The sequence below is a fragment of the Alligator mississippiensis genome, chromosome 2, assembly GCF_030867095.1.
Source record: "Alligator mississippiensis isolate rAllMis1 chromosome 2, rAllMis1, whole genome shotgun sequence".
In the NCBI taxonomy this organism is placed as follows: domain Eukaryota; kingdom Metazoa; phylum Chordata; order Crocodylia; family Alligatoridae; genus Alligator; species Alligator mississippiensis.
The window spans coordinates 284,949,930-284,971,415 of NC_081825.1; the positions used below are offsets into that span (position 1 = coordinate 284,949,930).

A 21,486-nucleotide genomic window follows, 5' to 3' on the forward strand; every position below is an offset into this window, starting at 1 on the left:
GTTTTTTTAAAAAAGCATCTTAACCAAAAAAAGATTAAATTAAAAAAAAATCTGTTTGAAATTAAAAAAAAAAATATATTTTTTTTAATCGTTTTTTTATCCACCTTGGGGAGGCACGTGGGCCAGAGCACGGTGGCCTGTTTACTACGCCTCTGCGCATGCGCTGGACAGCTACCCCCCCCTCCCCCTCTCTATTCCCACCCTTTCCACGAGGAGAAGCCCCGCCCCCCTCCGCGGCTGGGGCTAAGCGGGCAGCAGCCCCGCCCGCTCATGCGCAGTGGCGCCGTAAACAGGCGAGCGGCTCCTCCCCCAGCACGGCGCCTGCGCGGACGCCCCCGGGCAGGGCGAGTGAGCGGCGGCGCCTGCGCAGTGGGGCTACATCCGGGCACTGGGGCAGGATGAATGCTCCTTTCCAAGATGGCGGCGGAGGGAGGAGGGAAGGAGATGAACGAGATTAAGACCCAGTTCACCACCCGGGAGGGGGTGTACAAGTTGCTGAGCCACTCGGAGTACAGCCGGCCCAACCGCGTGCCCTTCAACTCGCAGGGCTCCAACCCGGTCCGCGTCTCCTTCGTCAACGTCAACGACCAGAGCGGCAACGGCGACCGGCTCTGCTTCAATGTGGGCCGGGAGCTCTACTTCTACATCTACAAGGGGGTCCGCAAGGTACCGCGGGGCCGGGGCTGCTGCGGGGTGGGGGCCTGCGCCCGCAGCTGTGCCCCGGGGGAGGGAGCCCAGGCCCGGGGGACGCGCTGCGTCAGGCGGGGCTGCGCCCGCGCGGCGGGGCCTTTGCCGCCAGGTGCCCCCGGCGCTGGCCCGTGTCGCTGCGCGGGGCCTGGCCGGCCTCGGCCGTCCCCTGATCGCAGTCTCTTGTTGGTGCCCCGTGAGTGCTCGAGGCCCCGGTCTGGCTTCTTTCCCTGGGCCAGGAGACAACTGCGCTGCTGGACGTGGGCAGAGGCAGCGATGTCGGCATAGGGAGAGAGGGGTGTGTAATCTCTACCGCCTTTGGGACCCTCGCCCCCCCCCCCCCCCCCCCCCCCCCCGGGCCCCTGTGCTCGGTCGGGGTGGGAAGCCGAGGCACGAGGAGAGCCAGCGACTTGCCCAAGGTCATGAGGGGAGGCTTGTGGAAATGCTGCCTGGGTCTCCGGGGTCCCTGGGGAGTGCCCCAACCGCTCCTTGCTAAGCACAGCCAGGAGCTGAGGTTCGGTTGTCAGTGACTGAGGGCCCACTGGATCCCATCCATTACTAGTTTCTGTGAAATGGGTACATGCGCTTGTTCGCCTTCATGCCTGCTGGGTCAGTCCGGCTTGTTTGGGCGGCTCTCAGCCACATTTGTGAATTTCAAGACTTAATTATCAACTGGTCTTTTTTTAAGTTCCTGAAAAGTATCTGGTGTTTGAACAGAAATATTTCTCACTCATGCGAAACAGTTGCTAGCTTTACTACTTTCCTTTCTATAGGGAGGATGCAGTGTCCACAGATCACTGGCAGCAGCCTCCTCTCTTTATTCTGCCACCCATATAATCTAGACTTCTGTGTCTGTTGTGTGTAGGGAATAGCTGCAGATTTCTGCAACTGTTTTACTTGGAGCAGGCTTTCATGTAGCCCAATTACAGTACATGTGACCCTTGCCAATCTCCTTTTTTAATTGATCTTTCTTAAAAGTAAAGAAAAATCCAATGGGTGAGAGTGTCTCTAGACCAGGAAACTTCTACGTGCCAGCTTTAAAGTTTATACACTTTATTTGCTGTTTTTAAATAGTTTTTCAGTATCTCTTCAGTAAAATGGTATTTACGTTTGTGGGTGGGTAAAATGTTGAAGGCAGAGTAGATTTGCATCCTTAACTAAATAAGACATGCATAGTATGAACTTTTGTGAGCCTGAGCTCACTTCATTACATGCTGTTGAAAATGCTCCTATATCTGCCCATTGGGTGTCTAACTTAGGGGTTTTGATGCATAAGAATAAACATTATACTAGATGCCTGTTTTCCTCTGAACAACATTGTAAAACATACAAGAGAGTTGTAATGAAATTTGTATTTAAGAGCTTGTCAGCAATTTTACCAATTTGATAAAGGCTATAAAAGAGATGATAGTTTTATTTATGTAACTTGAGGGTTAAAGTTTTTTTTTTCTTTTTTAAAAATAATTTTCTTCAATAGACTTGGTTACTTTCCTAATCCATTTAGAATAAATCGGTTCAAAAACTTTAAGTTAATTATAACACATGCAAATTTGTCGTCTTGTTGAAACTACAAAATAAATTGTTATTTTTACATCTTTCTTATTGCCAACTAGAGTTAAAAGTCTCTTGTTTTGACTGAAGTCAGTGTGAATTATTCCACTGACCTCTACTAGGGGCACGGGCTTTCCACCAGGTTTAGATAACTGTTTCTGTAGCAGAGCTTTTTTGCAGGTTACTGATTCTTCTTTAATATATATAATACTTGATTCAGCTATGGAAGAGTTGCAAAGTAAATTATTAAACTCTTGCAACTGCTTTCTGAGTAGTGGCTCCAATGAGCATTACTGATATAAAGAAACCTTTAGATATGCAAAACTTTCTCTTAGCAGTCTGCTGGAGTTCTTTGAGTATGGCAACAAGCATGTGTGGATAAGGAGGATACAGTTGTTACAGTATACTTGGATTTGCAAAAAGCCGCTGACAGTCTCTTGCAAAAAGCTGAAAGAAAGTAGGCTGTCCTGGAATCAGAAGGGGAAGAAGGCCCTTTCACGTACTGAAAACTGGTTAAAGGGTAGGAGTTGAAGTGTAGGATTAGATGGTGACTTTTCAGAATGGAGGAAGGTAAACGGTGAGGTCCTTCAGAGAGCTATGCTGGGACCTGTGCTGTTCTGCACATTCAGAAATGATCTGGAAAAGGGAGGTAGTTAAGTGGCAAAGTTTGTAGGTGATACAATTTTGTTCTTGATAATCAAAACTAAGGCTAATGGAGTTGCAGGAAAATCTCTTAAAACTGAGGGTAATAAAGAGGCATATCAGCATTGAAATGATCCCTGCCAAAGGGGGAAAAATAACCCAGGCTATACATCCCCAGTGATGGCCTCTGTATTAGTTATTACTACTCAAGAAAGATTTTGATGTCCCTGTGGAAATTTCTCTAAAAACATGAGCTCACAGTGCACTGGTAGTCAAAAAGGCAAATTAAAAATATTAAGTATCATTAGGAATTTATATGAAGAAATGGAAAATGTTCTTACATAAAATGTAGTACAGTCACATTTTGACTTCTTGCAGTTCTGGTCACTCCATCTCAAAAGAATATACCTGACTTAGAAAAGGTTCAGAGAAGGGCAACAAAGATGATTGGGGTATAAAACTGCTTTTGTGCTATGAGAGATTGTAAAGGCTAGATCTCATCAGCTTGGGAGAGATGAAAGGGGATATGATGGAAGTCAATGAAATCACTTTTCCATGGTATTCATGAATTGGGAACTGTTGTTTTATTATGTCTCAATAAAAGAACTAGGAGGCACCCGGTAACTTTATCAGGCAGCAGGTTTCTAACAAAAAGAACTGAGAGTAAGAGAGATGGACATAATGCATAATTACCTTGTGGAACTCCTTGCCCCGGGATATTTCAGAGGCTAATGGTATAACTAGGTGAAAAATGGATTAGGCAAATCTATGCGAGATTTAACAGCCCCTGGTGGACCTATGTGAGATGTGTTGTCTACTAATGGTGACTGGCAGGTTATGACAGGATGGATGAATTCACACATGCCCTGTTCTTTTATACTCTTCTTGTCAAAGACAGGCAGGGGGAAACGGGGAAGGCAAGCTTTTTGGCAGGCATGCTACAGATAAGCCCTGCATCCTCCTTGAGCACCATTCAGATTCTCTTCCCTTATCCAATCTGCAGCTTATCTTTCTTCTGTCTGCCTAGTTTGCTGCTCTGCTTCCTGCTCCCTGCCTTATCTGCCATGAGCTGCCTGTTCCCTCCCCAGTCTGTCACATACCACACACAAGGGTTTTTGATGCCACTTATGACACCAGTGCTGCAGTTTGCCTATCCTTGCTGTAAAGAACCCAGTACATGCCACAGTTGGGGACCTGGTACTGGGCTGGATAGATCTTTATTCTGACCTAGTATAGCAGTTCTTACACTCTTCTCTTACCTACTGTCATGTCCTAAATTATCTTTGTTTTCCATCTCCTTTTTGACTCATTCTATTTAGTTGAAGCTGTAACCTAGACCACCAAATTTCTCTTCTGTTTTACAGTTATCCTAGAAAACGATTAATTGTTTTAGTGACAGTGGTTTTGGGAAATACAAACTAGAGTTGGGTCTGGTGTCTAAGGTGGTGGTATAAGCTCCTTGAATTCTTATTAGTTTTGAAGAGAAGGACCTGCAGAATGCCTCTGGGGACATTAGATTGTGAACTAGTTCATCTGACTTTTTGCTATCAGAACATTTTATAGATGAAATTGAGGAAGAGAGCAAAAAAGGATGAAAGTCTAGAAACTTGAACAGTGTCATAAGCCAACTTTTTTACCTAAGGGCTTGTATACAGCCTCTTTTCTCCTGCCAAGGCAATATGGAACTCCAAAAACCTGCTTGATCAAGTAGGGAGGAGGATCTGTATTCAGGAGAAATTGCCTCAAAATGAATGAAGAGTATCTTTTAATGATGTATTTGAGTTGGGTAAGTACTCTTGGATGTTTATGTTCCTGTGGGTTTTCCCTTGTTTCCACCTTAGCTTGTGGCTTAAGTGAGGTGAGATGTATGCAGCAACCTCCTATTAAGGTGGATGTGAAGGCTAGAGTTGAAGTTGGGTATGCTGAGTGATATGCTGCTTGGGTGGGCAGGTCTGAAAGAGTTCTGGGTTGCATGCTTACATCTTTGGAATAAATGTCTGTCTAAGAAAAGGCCCTTGCCTTGAAGGTTGGTTCTTGTGCTCCAGTCTCATCAGTGCCCCTTCAGTGGCTTTTGTAGTATGGTGGCAATAATAAGTGGATTCTGCATGAGTGGGTAGGCAGGCATCTTTCTTACTGGTGAGCATGGTGAGCTAACCTTCATACTGGTAAGGTAGATGAGATAATACTGTTTCCAGGGATATATTGGGCAACTGTGACTTCCTATTGGATACATCTTACTTCTGAACTGTGGACATCCTTTGACAATGACCCTGTTCAATTCCTGTTTGTAGAGTCTATAGTTAGGAATGCCTTTGACCTAATTATTATGTCATATGAAATTGGCTCCGCTTTCTCCAGATGAATACCTAGCTCAGCTTGAGCTGAGTGTGCCTGAACTCAGATGCAGATGACAGCTAACAAATCCACCATTAGGTTGGCAGATCAGGTGGCAGTACCTGTTAACAGTCAGTAAAAATACACATCATGTGCAAGTTTGTGGGTTTTTTGCTGCATCTTGCAATTCCATCTGAGTTGGTTTCTTTCTGTCTAGTTTGGTTTGATAGTCACCGAGATTTATCTGGGTGACTTGCTATCTTATAGATTATTGCTTAAGAACTTATCACAGTGATTTAGAGGATGGAATGAAGATGGTAGCCTTGTAATAAATAGTTTGACTGCTCTCCTCACCATCCTGGCAGAAATTTTCTGGGATGGAAGGTGTTTTATCATATGTATAGGTCACTGGACTGGGTCTTGTATATACGAGCTGATGGTCCAGTATAGATGGAAATGCAGGGTGGTAAGGGATGTCAGCATCTTTTATTCTATCTGCTTGATATGAGATTGGTTCAGATACTTTACTATTCCTGGTGGATGTTTTTCTAACCCGTTCTGGACTTGACTATCATTATAGGTTTTTCCCCCTAACATCTTCCTAGTAATCTCACTTACTGCAGAATAGATGGATTACTACTTGTCCTATAGTCAGTGCACAGGGAGAACTATCTTGGTGTGTTTCCCAAAACTGGATATAATACTTCAATTGAGGCCTTACTAGTGCAAAGAATGGCAGAATAATTCCCTCCCATATCTTATGTATGGCACTTACTATTCTGGGATGTATTAATACAGAGGATGGCAATTATTTTGGGTGGAGGGCTGCTTACCGTGTTTTGGCAGGCTGTTGAGGGCCGCAGGCTGTTGAGGGCCACAGGCTGTCGAGGCCCCCCACCCCCCGGTCACCATCTTGGGACCAGTGTCCCAGGGCCGGCACCGGTGGGGCCCAGAGCGGGGCACAGGCCGGAAAGGGGCTGTGGAGCTGGGTTGGGCTGCATCAGCAGGGAGGGGGGAGCTGGCCTGGCTCCATAGAGCCCCTGCTGGCTGGGACCCTGCACTCCTGCCACCCTGCTCTGGGCCCCACCAGCACTGGTCCCAGGATACTGGTGAGGGCCTTGTGCTCCTGTTGGCTCTGTGTCCACTCACACCCAGTGCCCCCCAGGGCCCTGTGGTACAGGTGAGGGGCAGCGCTCAGCCCTGACCCCCTGCTCACCAGCAGGGAAGAAGCTGCTGCTGAGCATGTGGAAAAGCGGCCCCTCCCTACCCCATGCCCGGTGCCCCACACTGCAGCCACTTGCAGCCTGCCTGGGACTGCCTGTGCCTGCTTCTGACAGCCCTGCGTGGGCTGCGAGTGCCTGCAGCACGGGGCGCTGGCCATGGGGCAGGTGAGGGGCTGCTTTTCTCCATGCAGGGAAGGAGCCCAGGGAAAAGCTGTGTGTGGGTGTGGGGGAGGAGGCCCATGCCTGGCGCCCCGTGCTGCAGGCAATCTCAGCCTGTGTGGGGCTGTCTGGACTGGGCACAGACAGCCCCACGTGGGCTGCAAGCAGCTGCAGTGTGGGGCATGGGTGGGGAGGGGCCGCTTCCCCCCCTCCCCCTGCGCTTCTTTCCTGCCAGGGGTCCCCCCCCCCCCTTACCTGAGTTTCCTTCCCAGGGCAGCCACATGCTCCCACTGTTGTTGGAGCCTGCCAGGCTTCCCCTGGGTCCTACTGCTACAAGAACCAAGGGCAGAGAAATATTAATTTTCTACATTTTTTTTTTTTAGGGGCCTCGCAGGCCAGATACAATGGCCCTGAGGGCCGTATTTTGCCCACTCCTGTATTAATACTTTGCCCCCTCCCCCCCTCCCCTTTTTATTTGGTTTTTGTTTTTTTTTGCAACCCCTTCACATAGTCCTTAAGGTCAGAAAGGACCTAAACAGATCATCAGGTCTGACCCCTTGCCCCAGGAAGGAACGAGTGCAGGGTCATAACATGCCAGCCAAATATCTGTCCAGCCTCCTCTTGAAGACCCCCAAGTAGGACAGAGCACGTCCTACGCAGTTTATGGCCCTCTAACTTGGCCATTTTCTTTAAATCTGTTTATTCCTTGTTTTGCATTTATGTATTTGATAGGGGGGTTTTTTAATGTAGCACTTCTCACTTGTCTTTTATTTAATTTAATCTTATTTATTTTATTTACTTTTTTTCTGGATCATTTCTCTAATTTATCAAGATCATTTTGCTTTCTAATCTGTCTTGCTTGTTGCTTGCAATCCCTCCTGGTTTGGCACCATTCACAAAATTATAAGCATGTAGTTTCTCCTGTTCTCAAGTGATTAATGAAAATAATTATTAGTACTGAACCCAGGGCAGACCTCTTTTCATCCCCTCTTAATATATCCTCTAAGTTAGACAGTAAGTTATTTGAGTGTTTTGGCTAAGTTGTATGTCATGGTGTAGTAGTTTCTTCTAGACCGTGTTTCCTTAGTTTATTGGGGAGTGTCATGTGGGACTTTGTCAAAAGCCTTAAAGTTAAGAAGCTTCTTCTGCTGCTTTCCTTCTTTGACAAGATAACCAGCTCACTGGGTACAGAAGAAATTTGGTTGGTTTGACATGATTTGTGTTTTGGCAGATCCGTATAGGCTGTTCCTTATCACTTTACTATCTTTTAGGTGCGTACAAATGACTATTAATTTGTTCTAGTAATTATCTTGGTGTCACATAGGATGATTGATAGGATAGCATCTTGTGCTCTTGTGGAAGTCTCTGCACATATCACAGGTGACATTTTTTGCTGTATAGAATGATGTGTAAAGGTGGTTAGAAATGCTGCTCAAAGGACTCATGCTGTCTTTGCAATAGTGATTGTAGGAATTATTGAAGTGTGGTGGCAAGCATGTTTAGTTTTTCATCCACTGTAGAATCCAGAAAGTCATCATTGGAAGAGTTATTTTAATGATTGGCACCATATTTCTTCTATGGGAGCTGAGTTGATTTCTCAATGAGGACATTCCATCTATTATATTAATAAGAACTAATAGATTTGGACTGGATTTTACAGTCAATTGAGAAAATTCTGGTTATGGTAAGTGCTACTTCTTATCTCTGAGTTTTAATTCATAGTTTCATAGTAGCTAGGGTCAGGAGGCACCTGAACAGATCATCTAGCCTGACCCCCTGCCACAGGCAGGAATGAATGCTGGGTTCGCAAGACCCCAGACAGGTGATCATCCAACCTCCTCTTGAATTTGCCCAAGGTAGGGGCGAAGACCACTTCCCTGGGAAGTTGGTTCGAGACTTTGGCCTCCCTAATTGTAAAATATTGCCTTCTGATCTCTAACCTAAACCTGCTTTCCATCAGCTTATTACCATTGTTGGAAAGATGGACGATGACATGGATCCACTTACTCAAGATTAAAAACAAATGGGAATGGCAGTGCATCTTTTGGAAATCCTAACATCTTGCCTGCTGATGTGCAAAGCATCTGTTTCCTTTTTTGCCCCATAAAGAAACGGAATGCTTTATCATTTGTGTTTAAACCCTATATAGACAAGCATACAACCCGTTCCTTAAAAAGCTGATTGATGCTTCCAGTTTTTGTTTCTGAGAGTGCAAAGTATTAAAGAAATCAACATCACAACTACAAGCTATGAAAGAATTTTAAGGCCAACACTGTATAGGGACCTAACAAAATCACGATTTTGTGGAAATCACGAAATCTGGCATTACCTGCAAAATCAGGCAATTCCTGTGAAAACAGAAATAAAAAATGACTGAAAATAAAATGCTGGCTCCCCAGAGGTAGCCAGTAGTCCTCATGGCACTGCAGCCTGCCTGGGGAGGGGGGCTGCTGGCATTAAGGGGAGCCCAAGATGGCTGCTGCTCCACCTCTCACTGCTGATTGGCTAAGGGCTGCCTATTGTGCAGCCCTGCCCCCCTCTACCAATCGGTGCTGAGGGGCAGGCCTGCATGATGGGCAGCTCTCAACCAGCCAGTGGCAAGGGGTGGGGTTGTGTGAAAGACAGCCCTTGCAACCAGTCAGTGGTGAGGGGTGGGGCCACTAGGGCCCCTCAGCAAATTGGAGGCTTGGGGGCCCCTCATTGAGATCTCCTTGCAAAATCGGCTGGCCACCTCCTTGCCTCGGGTAGATCCGTAACTATGTAGGAATGAAAATGTCAGCTACCCTTACTGTTGGGTTTTTTTTGCCAGTGACCTTTGATAGCGTTAACTGGAAGAGCAACTTACTATCAGCACCGGCATGTGTAGGTGTAGTTAAGTTTCAGAAGTTCTTTCTGTCCTTATCTCTGTGGTTACTATTGAGATCTTTCAGGTTATGTGGCACTCAGTATAATCCTATTCCGTAACTTTCATTCAACTTTTTTATGAAACTACTAGAAGAGATAATGAGGGAGGATATAGGAAGATACTTAACTCTGTCTTGTTGGACTTTCTCAAGGTTTCTGAGGGACTGCTTGAACGAGAGGAACTTGAAAAGACAGTGTTGGGTGGAAACAGGTAGAAGGATGTGGGTGTCTGCTTTGCTAGTGAAGCTTGCAAGCTGATCTTCAGGTCCAGTAATGCTGCTGGATTCCTTAGAACTGGGAATGGCCTGTGGTCCTTTCACCCCTTCCAATCTATTTCTGAATAGTGAGCAGATAACACTTTCTCTTATGTGGACTTGGTCTTTTAGTAAAGAAGTATGGCAGTGTGGTGTGTGTGTTGAGGAGCTATTTTTGAAGACCAGGCAGAAATGCCAGTTAGTTAAGAATATGGCCCCCCCTGTTTACTTGCTGGTTCTCAAAATGAACGTATAGATTGTTGGCTGTCAACTTTTGAGCTCAGTCCAAGGTGCATAAATCTCTGGTTTTTATGATTACTTGACGCTGCTTTTCTCTTATGCTCTAGTCTGAGAACATATTTGGGAGTTGGATGCTGGAGAAATTGTTAATAGAAGCCCCTTGACTCTGGAACTTATTCTCTGCATTTGGCTGACGACCTTAATGATCCTAAGGCATGATGCAGTGTCACAATGGGACTCAAGCTATAAGGGATGTGTAGTGATTTTTTTTTGGATTAATGTGTTATCATAGCATAAATACATGCAAAACCCTTTTGTAAGGACAATACCCTGAATTCATGTTAGATGTTAAAGATATTACATATTGGAAATATGTTCAAATCTATTAATATTACATAAGTCTTGCAGTCACTAATTATATTAACTTTATAGTTTAGGTAACTGTAGTTCCTTGTCCCTATTTTTTATTAAAATGTTGGTGACTTATAATCAACAGTAATGTACTGTTTCAGTGACTGTAGGCTACAACTGTCAACTAATCTAATTGTCTGGAATTTTAGTATTAAAGGGCTTAGCAAAATCTACTCTTGTTTGGAAGGAGTAGCTTTTAGCCAGAAAATTAATTAAATACTACATTATTGTGAATGAGCTACACATCCAAGGGACTGATGTCATAAATTGCCTGGGTGGTAAGTTGACACAGTTAGACAAATAACTATTTCTTAGAATCGTTTTCTTGAAGTCAAGCTTCGTGTAAGGGAGGAAGTTAACAAAAGTATTGTTAAGTACTGTCTGCAGTATGAGATGTGTGCTCTTTTATATAAAGGAATTTAACATTTGTTTTTCTCTTTGTGCATATAATTGTACAAACAACCATTTTTCCTATTCCCAAATAGGGGTAGCGTGTGTGCATATAACATTGCCACTACCCTGACAACTAAAGCAAAATTGCTGTTTTTGCTTTTTGTCCCTTCTTGTTTAATGGATTTACATACATGGTTGGTGAGTTCAGCTACAGTCTTTATCCAGGAAAAACTCCCATTGAATTTAAGGAACTCTGTGTGAGGGTTCAAGTTCAAACCTGTGGTAACTTTACAGCCTCATTTGCTTTCTCACTGTCAGCTTAGGAGTGGACTTTATATCTTTATTCCTTGCTTCTCTTAAGTTACCACGTCATTTTCTAGATCCTGCTCGATCAGTCTTTGTGTCCCACTGGTCCCCATCACTAGGCTGGTGATTGGAATAGTAAATCCCATGCTGTCTAATAGACCTTATGCTCAAAAGGGAATAGATTTACCTTTCTATCTGAAACTTCTGCAGGACTTTAGTGCAAAATCCTCTTTGATAACTTAAGTCTATGACTTTAAACTGTTTCTGGTCTTGATTTATATTTTATTAATTTTGATTTCAGCGTTTTTTTTCTTTTGCACAAATGGTCTTAAAATTGGAAAGTAGCAGTATTGTGAGACAAAGTTGTGAAAGAGGGAATTTATTCTGCAGCTGACATTTGAATTAAGATATGGTGCAAGTTGTCTGGAAAAAAAAAGTGATCTGTATTGTTTTATTCACTAAAGCAGTTCAAGAGCCAGTAAAATGAAAAATTTAAAGGATATTTCCTTCAAATCTATCTCAGTTTTGGCAGCCACATAAACAATTAGACTGGCATTTTCTAAATTGGGCTTAGTTATGTTGTCTTCACTAGTGTGTCTTTTTGACAATAGAAGTGCTAAAGTGCATCTTTGCAGTGTTGCAGAGTTCTTCAAAATGGCTGCGGTGTACAATTACCTTTTGTTCTCTAGGTATATGAAAAATGCATTATAACGCCAGGTACCATTCTAAACATGCTTATCATATATATTTTTCAGTAAGAAAATGGAAGGGTTTAGTTGTGTTGATACAGCCTGACCATGTTAGACCAGCATTATTCCTAAAGCTTCTCCAGGTATATAATGTAATTCTGATTCACCTCTGTTGGAAGATGACTTCTATTAAGCACCCAAACTTTTTAGGATTCTTGGAATAAGCTTCACTGCCTAAAATTGATAATAAAGAGGACCAGGGTTGCCATCTGCCCATACATTTATGGATAGTCTGCATTTAAAAAGAAAGAAAAAGAGGGGAAAAAAGTTCTGAGTTAATTTCAGGATTCATTGTATTAGGATTCAATCATGTTAATCATGCACATGGTTTTGACCAGTGGAGCAGACCTTCTCTGAACCAGCCAGACCTGTGCGCGCAGCCCTGACCCCAGCCTGCCTTGCACCTGCTCCAGACATATCTGCCCATGCTGAGCAGTGGCCAGGCAGAAGCTGTTACTCAGCATGAGGTGGAAAAGCAGCCTCCTTCCCTCTGGGCAGGTGCTGGGCCCTTCTTGCTGCAGCTGCCCAGAGCCCATGCCCAGGCTGCCCTGCAGCTCCTCTCCGCTGCCATCACCACTGCTTCCAGGCTGCCCAGCGGGGTGATGGTGGCAGTGCAGTGCTCTGGGCAGCTGCAACAAGAAGGACCTGGCAGTGATGACAGGAAGGGGCTGCTTTTCCTTTTGGCTGAGCAGCAGCAGTTGCATGGGCAGGTGAGTTTGGATCAGGGGTGGGGCAGGCCAAGTGTGGGGCTGTTGGGATGGGTTCCAGCTGATCTGCTCCAGCTGGGGCGAGTGGAGGAGGTGCAGGGCAGGTTGGGGGTGGGGCTGTATGTTGCTGGTGCTGGTGGGGAGGGAGCCGCAGGGTGTGTGGGCTCTGGACTGTTGGGGTAGGGGGTACTGATTTGTTTGACTGGGATTAAATTTGTGATTAATTGTGACTTTATTTTTAATTAATTAATTAATCTCACAATAAATCACTATTATTATTATTTTTTTAAATCATTTGTCAGTCCTAATTTGCAGATTTTCAATAACCCCCCCCTCCCCCCATCACAAAACAAAACAAAAAAACGAACTTGGGATGGCAACCCTGAAGATGACTAACTTTTAGCGAAGAAGTAACAAAAACATCCTGAAAGGATACTAAGTGGTAGCCTGCTCCTTCCACTCTTGCACCCACACTAAAAATCTTTAAGATTTTTTTTTTTCCATTGTCTGACTGGATATTTTTTACTGTTTGTAACAATACTTTAAGGATACTGTGGCTTTCAACAAGCAATATAACAGAAATATTACATTTGAATAAACAGTTTTAAAACCCTTTTTATGTACATGTGAAGTCAAGAAGGGATTAAAAAAAAAAAAAAAGCTTTAGAAAACCAATTTGAAGTGTTTCTAAATTTGAGTCCAGTCCTTGCTTATTTACATTGTAACTAAGTCTGAAGCACTTTGTTTTACAATGAATTAAGTATCTTAAACTGCTTGCTCACAGAAGCAAGGCAAAGTTTGCTCCTGAATCCAAATGGCTAGAACTTTTTAATGTAACTTGGTATGTCTACAGGAGTGTGAAGTGAAGGGGCAAAGGTGAAAGGCTTGAAAAGTGGGGGAAGATGTGGAAGAACAGTATGATGACCCCAGGTCTGTGCTGCCTTTCTCTACTCACTAGCCCTGGCTAGTGTAAATGGTCCCCTTTCCCCCTCTGTTCTTGTAGAGGACACTCAGCCCCAGAAATAACTTGCAGGTAGAATTGTATCTTTTATATTCAAGGCCTATTAAACTAGGGGTGTGAACATTTAAACACTTACTTGTTCACATATTAATAACTGGTAATACCTTACCAGTTATTTAGCACAGGGTGGGAAGCAGTATAGTGGGGAAGTGAAGTGGTGTGGGGGCCCCTGAAGGTGGCAGGGCAGGCAGGAGGGAGGAAACAAGAGGACGGGGCACTAATACCTACTCAGGTAGGCAGGAGGTGGGGAAAAGGGATTAGTAACTAGTATCATGAGGGAGTTGCAGGGGGCCTGATCCTTCTTGTGGCAGCACTGCCTCAGTCCCTTCTCCGCTGTGTGCTTCCACTGCTGGCAGTGAGCTAGGCCGGAGCTCCTCTCTGCTGCCTGTCACAGCTGACCTGGGCTGCTGCCACCTGCCACTGAGCCTGGGATGTTCATGGCAGGCTGTGGGGAGGCTGCAAGCAGCTGCACCAGGGTCTGTGGAGTCCTGGCCCAGCTTGTTGCTGGCAGCAATGTAGGTGCACCTCAGGGCAGATGGTGGAGAAGGGGCCAAGGCTGCACTGCCACAAGAAGAATTGGGTCCCTTGTGGCTCTGCAGATGCTGGTTCAGCTGCTTGCGGCCCTGGCCTTGGGCAACCATGTGTCAGCAGCAGTAGTGGGCAGGGAGCTTGCCCAGCCTGCTGCTGCTGCCTGGAGAGCAAGTGAGTACAGGGGCCAATCCCTTGTAGATGCATGTTATTGGTTAACTGTTTAACCATTAACATTAGGGGAGTTTTAACAGGTACTCAATCGTTATTTACATCCCCGTATTAATCACATTCTCACTGAAGGCAAGTTGCCTAAGTGGAACAGAGGATCTACTGCATTTTTGCAGAGGGGAGATAATTGTGAGGCCTGGAGAACTTTCAATAGGAGCATGGTGGTTGGAATCGCTGCTTTAAATATAGAGGTGCACTGATGCTTCGGTCCATGTCGTATTGACATCAATAAAAGGAAAATTGACATGATTGGAAATTGTTTGGGTTGTTTTTTTGCTGCTAGGCTGATAATATTGCCAATTAAATGCCACATGCATGCACATAGCCACAGCATGCACACGGCCAGAAGTGTAGTCTGGCAGCACAGAGAGCTGTGTGGCTGGTAAGTCTGGGGGGGGGGGGGAAGGGGTTGGGGAGGCAGATTGAGGCCCCCCACAGTGAGGGAGGGAGTGGGGTTGGGGCAGGCACTGCACAGCTGGGGCGGAGTGTGGGACAGAACCACAGGCAGCTCCTCTGGAGGGGGTCTGTGTGTGTGTGTGTGTGTGTGTGTGTGTGTGTGTTTGGGGGGGGGTTGTCAGGTCAGCTCCTGTCACTGTGTGCACCCCTGGGGGAGGGACAGAGGGGCATGTGCCCCCTGCATCTGTGTGTGGGGTAACGGAGGGCAGCCTGCTGTGCGCTTGGGGCCTGGGCTGCGCTAGCCTCTTCCCAGTGGGGGCAGGGCCAGGATTGCATTTAGATTGCAGGGAGGGGGGGTATAGCAAATTTGAGGATGGCTCTAACCTCCCTGCCCCCCACATCAGGAAGAGGCTGGCACAGCCCCTGGCCCTGAACCCGCAGCAGCGGCCCGCCCTCGCCCTGCACACAGGTCTGGGGAGGCATATACCTTCCTTGGGGGTACATGCAGTGGCAGGAGCTGTCCCCCCTCATAGCCCCCCTGGACAAGTTGCCTGTGGTTCTGTCCTGTGCCCTGCCCCACCCTGACTGTGCAGCGCCTGCTCCTGCCCCAGACCCACTCCCTCCCTCACTGCGGGGGGCCTTGATCTGCAGTGCGCCCCCCCCCCCCCCCCCCCCATTTACCAGCTGGATGCTGCTATCCAGGCTGCATATCAGCAATCTGATCAGTATTGGCTAATATGGCTGGTCAATAATCTGCCATCAGTATCGGCCTGAAAAGTCTTTATTGGTGCACCCCTATTTAAATGCAGGGAGTTGACTGAGAGAAAATAACAAAAAATACAGTGGCAATAGGAAGAGAGAGAACACTGAAATGTAATAAGTCTCATGATTAAGACAGAAAAAGTGTAATGAAGGTGGAAATGGAAAGGTATCCAAAGTACAAAACCAGTAAAATAATACGTAGAAAGTTCAGTGGAATTGTGATTACACTTCACATCTCTTGTAAGTCATAATGGCTGTTGGGCATTATTTTAGGTCTAAGGAGATTTAAGTACAGAGTACAAGCATTAAATAACTGATGTCCTTGTAATAACCTTGAGCTGGAGAGTTCAGTGTGTTAAACTCTGTTAAAGGCATCTCGGCCTTCAAGTGTTTGGACTTGGGTGGGGAAGCAGGGGATGCTAGATGTCATGCTGTATTGAAGACTAAATGTTTATCTTGGCTATGAGGTGCACAATGAATTTCGTAAGGAATATTATATGTCCTGATTTCTGCAACCTAGAAAGCAAGACTCTGCTATGAACAGTGCAGTTCTGCTTTAAAGTATGCAGAAGAGTGGCCTTGGTTTGTTTGGGTTTTTTACATTTTAAACTTGTTGGAATGGTTTTGTTAAAAATCATTCATTGCAAACGGGGGCCCCATAGTAGTGTTTTCCTTTTATATTTCCAGTTATTTTCCTTAAATATATAGCATTGTGGGCACTCATCAAAAAAAAATAAATTGCTGAATAATTTAAAGATCCCCAGCTCTAAGAGCTCATACACAATAGTTTCAGACAAGTTTTCACAATTATATAATTCAGTGATCTGAATACTTTAACAGTGTGGTGGTTTACTAGGATGATTACTAACTATAAAAATAAGCAGAATAGTTTAATTATAAATGTATGCGTGTATTACTGAATTTTCTCTGAGACTTGAAGTCTGGCAGGATTAACATAATGAAATAACAAACCTGGCTAAGAGTTCCTGAATTTTTGGTGTTTTTTTTCTTTAATTAATGATTTTATTTTTGCTGTACCAAATGAAACATGGAGCCTTTTCTAATGGCTAGATGGACCAATAGTACTTCAGTAGCAAGTTGCCTTCATTCAGACAGTTAAGTGTATGTGCACCCTCTCTGCGCCCCCCACCTCCCAAAGAGAGTCACCTGTAGGTGGTGACTTAAGATGGCTGGATGAGTAATAAGGTTCTTCACATGCTGTCAGATTTTACAGAATCTCAGCTTTTCCTATTGATTTAAAAAAAAAAAAATGCCTAAGCAAGCTGTAAAGTGTGTATCTTTTTCAAAACGGAGTAACAGTGCCTAATGTAGGACTGAGTAAAAGCTCGAGTCAGAGAGGAAGACTTAATATTTACTGTTTTCCATCTACTGTCCTACCTTCAGCAGCATTGTTTCATAGATGCTAGGGTCGGAAGGGACCTCAATAGATCATCGAGTCCGACCCCCTGCATAGGCAGGAAAGAGTGCTGGGTTCAGATGACCCCAGCTAGATGCATATCTAACCTCCTCTTGAAGACCCCCAGGGTAGGGGAGAGCACCACCTCCCTCGGGAGCCCATTCCAGACCTTGGCCACTTGAACTGTGAAGAAGTTCCTCCTAATGTCTAGTCTAAATCTGCTGTCTGCTAGCTTGTGGCCATTATTTCTTGTAGCCCCTGGGGGCACCTTGGTGAATAAAACCTCACTAATTCCCTTCTGTGCCCCTGTGATGAACTTATAGACAGCCACAAGGTTGCCTCTCAACCTTCTCTTGCGGGGGCTGAAGAGGTCCAGGTGCCCCAGTCTCTCCTCATAGGGCTTGGCCTGCAAGCCCTTAACCATATGAGTAGCCCTTCTCTGGACCCCCTCCAGGTTATCCACATCCTTCTTGAAGTGCGGCGCCCAAAACGGCATGCAGTATTCCAACTGTGGTCTGACCAGAGCCCGATAGAGGGGAAGTATTACCTCCTTGGATCTGTTCCTCATGCATCTGCTGATGCACGATAAAGTGCCATTAACTTTTCTGATGGCTTCGTCACACTGACGACTCATGTTCATCTTGGAGTCCACTAGGACTCCAAGATCCCTTTCCGCTTCCGTTCCACCAAGCAGGTCATTTCCTAGGCAGTAGGTGTGCTGGATGTTTTTCCTCCCTAGATGCAGCACTTTGCATTTCTCCTTGTTGAATTGCATTCTGTTGTTTTCTGCCCACTTGTCCAACCTATCCAGGTCTGCTTGTAGTTGTTCCCTGCCCTCTGGCGTGTCCACTTCTCCCCACAGTTTTGTCATCCGCAAACTTGGACAGAGTACATTTCGCTCCCTCGTCCAAGTCGCTGATGAAGACATTGAAGAGTATCGGTCCAAGGACCGAGCCCTGCGGGACCCCACTGCCCACACCCTTCCAGGTCGATACCAACCCATCCACTATGACTCTCTGGGTGTGACCCTCTAGCCAATTCGCCACCCACCGGACTGTGTAGGCATCCAAGTCACAGCCTCTTAACTTGTTCACCAGTATGGGGTGGGATACTGTATCGAAGGCTTTCCTGAAGTCTAAGTATATGACATCAACCCTTACGCCTGCGTCCAGGCGTTTTGTAACCTGGTCATAAAAAGAGACTAGATTATTCAGGCATGATCTACCTGCTACGAACCTGTGCTGGTTTCCCCTCAGCATAATTTGTCCTGCTGGGCTCTCACAAATGTGAGCCTTGATAATTTTTTCAAAGACTTTGCCTAGGATGGAGGTGAGGACTGACTGACTGGCCTATAGTTGCCCAGGTCCTCCTTCCTCCCCTTCTTGAAAACGGGGACCACATTGGCTCTTTTCCAGTCCTGGGACCTGGCCCATGCGCCACGATTGTTCAAATATTCTTGCCAGTGGCTGTGCAATGACGTCAGCCAGTGCCTTCAGTACCCTCGGATGGAGCTCATCTGGGCCTGCCGACTTAAAGGCATCCAGTTCCTCCAAGTGACTACCCCATCTCAGGGTCTATGCATGGCAGTCTGGTGCCCTGCTGCTGCCTCTCTACAATCCCAGTGAGAGCCTTGTCCTGCCCCTCACTTAGGAACACTGAGGCAAAGAACTCGTTGAGGAGTTCAGCCTTGTCCCCCTGTCTGTCACCAATTGTTTCTGCCCATTTAGCAGGGGTCCTATTCCTCCCTGGGCCTTCCTTTTACTCCCTATATATCTAAAAAACAATTTTTTGTTATCCTTAACTTGGAATGCCATCCTCAGCTCCATGGTAGCTTTGGCCCGTCTAACTGCCTCCCTACAAGTGCAAGCAGAGGAGGTATACTCCTCTTTGGTAATCGCTCCCTGTTTCCACTTTTTATATGCTCCCCTTTTAGTCTGCAGGCTGCCCTGGATTTCCCTGGTCAGCCAAGGAAGCCTCCTGGCCCCTTTCCCTCTTTCCTCTCATCGGGATCGTCTCCCTCTGTCCCCGAAGGATCATTTCCTTAAGGCACAGCCACCCTTCCTGGGCTCCCATCTCTTCAAAACTCCTAGTCTGTAGTGCGTCCTTGACTACTCGCCTGAGTTCATTGAAATCAGCTTTCCTAAAGTCTAGCACTTTCACCCTACTAGTTACCTTACCCACTCGACGTCTTATGGTGAATTCTATTATTTGGTGATCACTGTCCCCCAGGTGACTACCAATCTGTAGGTCCCCTACCATATCATCACCTGTTGCCAATACCAGGTCCAGTAAAGCATTCCCCCTATCAGGACTGTGTACTTCCTGCGTCAGGTGGAGGTCCTGTACGCAGGATAGGAACGTGCGTGAAGTCTCACACAGATTTAAATTGGTAATACTGTACTGCTTCTGAAATACGGTTGGAAGGATGCTACAGTGATATTTCTTTCCACCACCTCCAATCCTTACTGTGTAATGTGTCAAAATATTGCTCATTTCTCAGAGGTGCACTGTTATATCGGCGTCACATCAGATTGGAAAAGGAAAATTAACATTGTTGGCTATTGGCTTTTTTTGGCTGGTGTAGCCAGTAATGTTAACCGATAAATATAATGTGCCTTCTGGCTAGGGCCCCCAGATGCTGTATGCATACATGCAGCCACATGCATGCATGTGGCCAGTAATGCAGTTGGGCACCTTGGAGAGCAGTGCCCTGTAGGGAAGTCTGTGAAGGGGAAAGGGTGTGGTGGGGGGCAGATTGAGGCCCCCATGGTGAAGGAGGTAGTGGGGCTGGGGGCACTACCCAGCGAGGGTGGTGAATTGGACCTGGGATGGGGAATGGGGTGGAGCTGCAGGTGATTGTCCAGGGGGCATGAGGGGGGCAGCTCCCTGCTACTGCGCATGTACCCCTGGGGGGTGGGTCCAAATCTGTGGCCCCCAGATTTGTGTGCAGGGCAGATGCAGGCTTCTTGTTGTGGGCTTAGAGCTCTCTGCTCTGCTGCCTTTCTCTTGGGAGCCCTGTGCTGCCCACACACCCCCTGCCCTGCTGGCAGCAGTGGGGTTGGTGAGGTGTGCCTCCCGCTGCTGGGCGGGCAGGGGACTTGCAGCCAGTGTGGGGTCCCTGAGGCAAAGAGAACAGGATGGAGAGCCCTGAGTCTGCAGCAAGCAGCCTGTATTCACCCTCACCCCACTTGGCTCTAGTTAAGTGTCCTCATGCTTAAAATGGTGGCAGCAGCACTTGAAGTAAAGCTCATTTGCCGAGCTTTATGTCAACCACCCCTGTCACCATTTTTAAGCACCCGGATGCTGATCCCCTGGATGAGCTGCCTGCGACTCCTGCTCCCCACCCTGGTCCTGGGTCCCATTCACTGCCTTGGCTGGGCAGCACCCCCTACCTCACTGTGAGGGCCACGATCTGCCCCTTCCCCTCCACAGACTTACCTGCAGGGAACTGCTTTGTACGCTGCCCGGCTACATTCCTGTAAATCAGTGATTGGATTGGATTGGCCAACATGCCTGCTTAAGTGCATGGCTGTCAGTATTGGCTAAGAAAAATCTTTTATTGGTGTACCCCTATTTCTGTATATGTAGGGGGGTTTTGTTTATTTATAGCACTAGTAAAGCTGTAAAATTCATGGGTTTACTAATAAAGTTAATATACAAAGACATGTTTTCCAACTAAAAAATTTTCAAGATGTCTTTTTTTTGGGGGGGGGGGGGGGGAAGAGAATAAAACAAGTTTTACAAAAGGTAATTTGAGTTAGTCAAATTACAACATTACTTGGATTTGTGTTATTACATATCTTCCTGAGACCTAATATAGGTAGCTTGATATATTTTTTTTTCCTACTGAAACATGACTTCAATTCAGATATAAAAGCCATCTATGTATGCCCACACAGGGTTAGCAAATGAAGATGACCTGCATTTTTAAGCTTAAGAAACCACACTTTCACTCCTGGCCAAATTTACTTCCTAGCCAAATGAAGCAAAGATGTGTCAAATTAGCGCTAGCTTTTTTTACTATACATCTGAGCTCAGGCCTCTGAAAGCTCTTTTAATTGGGGTAATCAGCTGCAAACATTATTCTCTTAATTGGGGTAATCAGAAAGCTTTGCCAGATGAATTGCACAACATTTAAAGTTTTCTATTTCCATTTTTTTAACTAGGTCTGACATCAGTCTTTATGACAGATAGGACTAGTTGTATTCCCATCTGTATTACTGTATTGGAAGGGGAGGGAAGGGACATGGGGGTGTAGATCAATGCCTCCACAGTGAGGGAGGGAGTGGGGCTGGAGTAGTGTAGGTGCTGCCCAGCCGAGGTGGGCATGGGACAGCCATGGCTCGTCGGGGGGGGGGGCTCCCTGCTGCTGCTGCTGCTGCTGCGTGCACCCCAGGAGGGGGGCTGCATGTACCCCTGGATCTGCACGGAGCACAGGCAGGGTGGGCTGCAGCTGTGGGCTGGGGCTGAAACTGCTGGCCTCTTCCTGGTGTGGGGGGAGGGGGTTTGGGCCAGGGTTACACTTGGGGTGGGTGGTGGCAGTGCTTGGAGGAGGCTATAGGGAATTCTGT

General features: G+C 46.2%; 1 protein-coding gene across 11 annotated transcripts in view; it reads left to right on the forward strand.

Annotated features, from left to right (window-relative positions):
• Positions 1-313: 313 nt before the first annotated feature.
• WDR20 (WD repeat domain 20) overlaps positions 314-21,486 on the forward strand; it is a 73,910-nt gene continuing 52,737 nt past the window's right edge. For 3 of the 11 annotated variants that reach the window (XR_009460295.1, XM_059723236.1, XM_059723237.1), the window contains exon 1: positions 359-666. Coding sequence is in view for 7 of the 11 variants with exons in the window: in XM_059723236.1 (XP_059579219.1) it covers positions 403-666 (264 nt within the window). In the remaining 4 variants the exon portion in view is untranslated. Of the gene's footprint in view, positions 667-21,486 lie in introns of all 11 variants that reach the window. The other 8 variants (XR_363349.4, XM_019481573.2, XM_019481576.2 and 5 more) reach the window with 4 other exon arrangements.